Genomic DNA, 2,516 nt, shown 5'->3' with positions numbered 1-2,516 from the left:
CTCGGTCATATATCTAACACTCCCACCAATAGTGACAACAAGGATCGTATAAACCAACCTTGAGTGCCAGCTCAACGGTCAAATAAAGGCTAGGCKTTGGGGATCCACCCCATAGGTCCACTCGGAATTTTTCTGACTGTTATCTTTAGGACCCCATGGGATTAGTCGAGGTGTGCGCAAACAGGCCAGGTCTTGAATTTTAAGTAATATGCATCAATAAGCAGTACTTAATGCATAAAAACGGTTTTTAAGAGTTTTTGTCAAATACTTTATAATATATATATATATATATATATATATAGATAGATAGATAAATAAACCTGAATATCCAATCTGTTATACGAGCCGACTAATCACAGGACGACCACCCACTTCACAGGTGGCCCGGAGTCATCGCATTTGATTCTCCATGTCCACAAAGGGATTCTTATTTCTCTTTTGGATTCAAACTTGGGACCTCTAAACACTTTTGACCATTGAAGTCAAAGCTCAATCCAATGAGGCAAGTTATATTTAAGGTTTAAATTGATGTTATTATATTCTTATAGCTGCTTTTTATTTATTAATTTTTTATGTTAAGCAACGTGAAGAGGTTAAAATGAAATTTTTATAAATGAAAAGTAAAAATCCAACCAATAATCACATTTTGAGTAGYTYCTGAACTTTTTTAAACAAATAAATTCTTCAAACTTTTTTAAATCAAATAAATAAATCATCATACTTTTTAAAACCAAAGAAACTCAACAAATCTTTGTATTTGAATGACCATGTCTCTAGACATTTTTTCTGAACCAAATCCTTACATTTATAGAATAAAAGTAATATATCATTTTTTCAATCAATGTATCCAAATCGATAACAAAGTACATTAAACTAATAGAATAAATAATTAAATACCATTTTTATTATTTATTATWTATTCTCTGGATTCAATTGAGAGTATTAAAGAAAACCTAYACCTAATAATTATTTATTTTTCACATTCAAATAACAACCATTGTATCATAATAAAACATATCTTATTGTCATTTAAATCTAAAAAATAAATAAACTAATGAAAATGGTGTAGTTTTTWCGTTTTATTGGTTTGTTGTATTATACTTTTCTACACATTTGTTGATACATGGAAAAAAATGGTAAATTTCTTCGTGAGGTTAGTTGGGTTTTTTTTTCCAGTTTTAGCAAGTTCAATGATTTACTTGTTTGCTTTTAGTAAATTTAAGAATTTATTTGTTCGATTTTAAAGAATATAAGGATTTRTTTGTTTAAAAAAARGTTTAGGAACTTAATCTATGGTAGTTCGTTTTGAACTGTTCCTTTTTCATATAACTATTAATATAATAGGTTTTATACTAAAACGTAAGAATTACAAAAATTAGTATATAGCAAGCTACAGAAACAAAAAGAACAAAGACTTTCGAAATATTCGAAACGATTTGATTCTTTATATATGTTGCACGTATTTTAYTTGTCGTGATTGTGGTTTATTCATGGGGTGGAATGAGATTAAAAGTGATCAAGCGTCCAGATCCCTTCTTATACTTCTCATCTTAACTCCTATTCTCACACCATCCTTCGTCTTGCATATAAAGGWATATATATTTGTGTAGCATATATATTTCCGCCTCGAGGCTTACGCCTCACCTGGTTGAGGGAAAACACCTCAAGGCGCGATTCCGCCTTTTGAAACTTTGCCTAGGAGGCCCGGGATGGTGCCTAGTCAGCATGGCGTTTCAAATCATAAGCTTGAAGTTTAGACAAACTATGGGGAAAAATCCCTAATGTAATACCAAAAGCAACAGAAATTCATAGTCATACAGGCAGAAAAAAAAAAGCTAGAAACAACATTAAGAAGCAAAAGGAAATGGCATACCATGAGAAAAAAAAATGCTGGATCGAAGCATCKCCTTTTTTATTCAGCCAATCGAGAAATAATGAGAAGCTTAGGAACGTTGTAGGAGCAAAGCGATCTCTGGACACAAGAAATCACACACGGTGTGATGATTTGTCATCARAACTCGGTTGGAGGCTTCAACCTTATCAGCCTTTTGATTCTATCCTTATCTGTGTTCTCCAACAAGCCCTGCATAATCGGTTGATGACATTAGTAAAAGAAGTTTGAATAATCCAATCATTTTGCCCAATTTCCTACATCTGTTCTTCATTATTGTGGGCTCCATATCATCGTTATRCTTTAGGTCGTATAAATGGGACCCGCAGAATTAATACGGAAGACAAAACAAGAGAATGTGTTATCATCGTTATGYCATTTCTTTCTAAACCATTCATTTTGCTACTTTCCTCTAATTTCATTTGTGTGCTGCCCATATCGCCATTTTATGCTTATATGACCAGAATGAGACCAACATGATGGAAAAGGCAGTTGGGAAAATAAAATGGATGCGTACTATCTCCGTTTATGCAAAGACAAATTTTCATCCATTCATTTTGCTCCTTTTGCTCTATCTATATCTGGATAATACAAAGGGACCCACAAAATTGAGGGCAAAACGAGC

The 2,516-nt window shown here is 32.7% G+C and overlaps 1 protein-coding gene across 1 annotated transcript in view; it reads right to left on the bottom strand.

Moving 5' to 3' along the window:
• Window positions 1-1,752: 1,752 nt before the first annotated feature.
• LOC112504544 overlaps window positions 1,753-2,516 on the bottom strand; it is a 5,317-nt gene continuing 4,553 nt past the window's right edge. The window contains exon 4 of the mRNA XM_025108490.1: window positions 1,753-2,083. Coding sequence (XP_024964258.1) covers window positions 2,012-2,083 — 72 coding nt within the window. The 3' untranslated portion in view covers window positions 1,753-2,011. The remainder of the gene's footprint in view (window positions 2,084-2,516) is intronic.

This window comes from Cynara cardunculus, unplaced genomic scaffold (genome assembly GCF_001531365.2).
Source record: "Cynara cardunculus var. scolymus isolate 2C unplaced genomic scaffold, CcrdV1 Un_Scaffold_5953, whole genome shotgun sequence".
Taxonomy (NCBI): Eukaryota; Viridiplantae; Streptophyta; class Magnoliopsida; order Asterales; family Asteraceae; genus Cynara; species Cynara cardunculus.
Note: the sequence above shows the minus strand (reverse complement) of the source record. Positions and strands in the feature narration are given on the sequence as shown.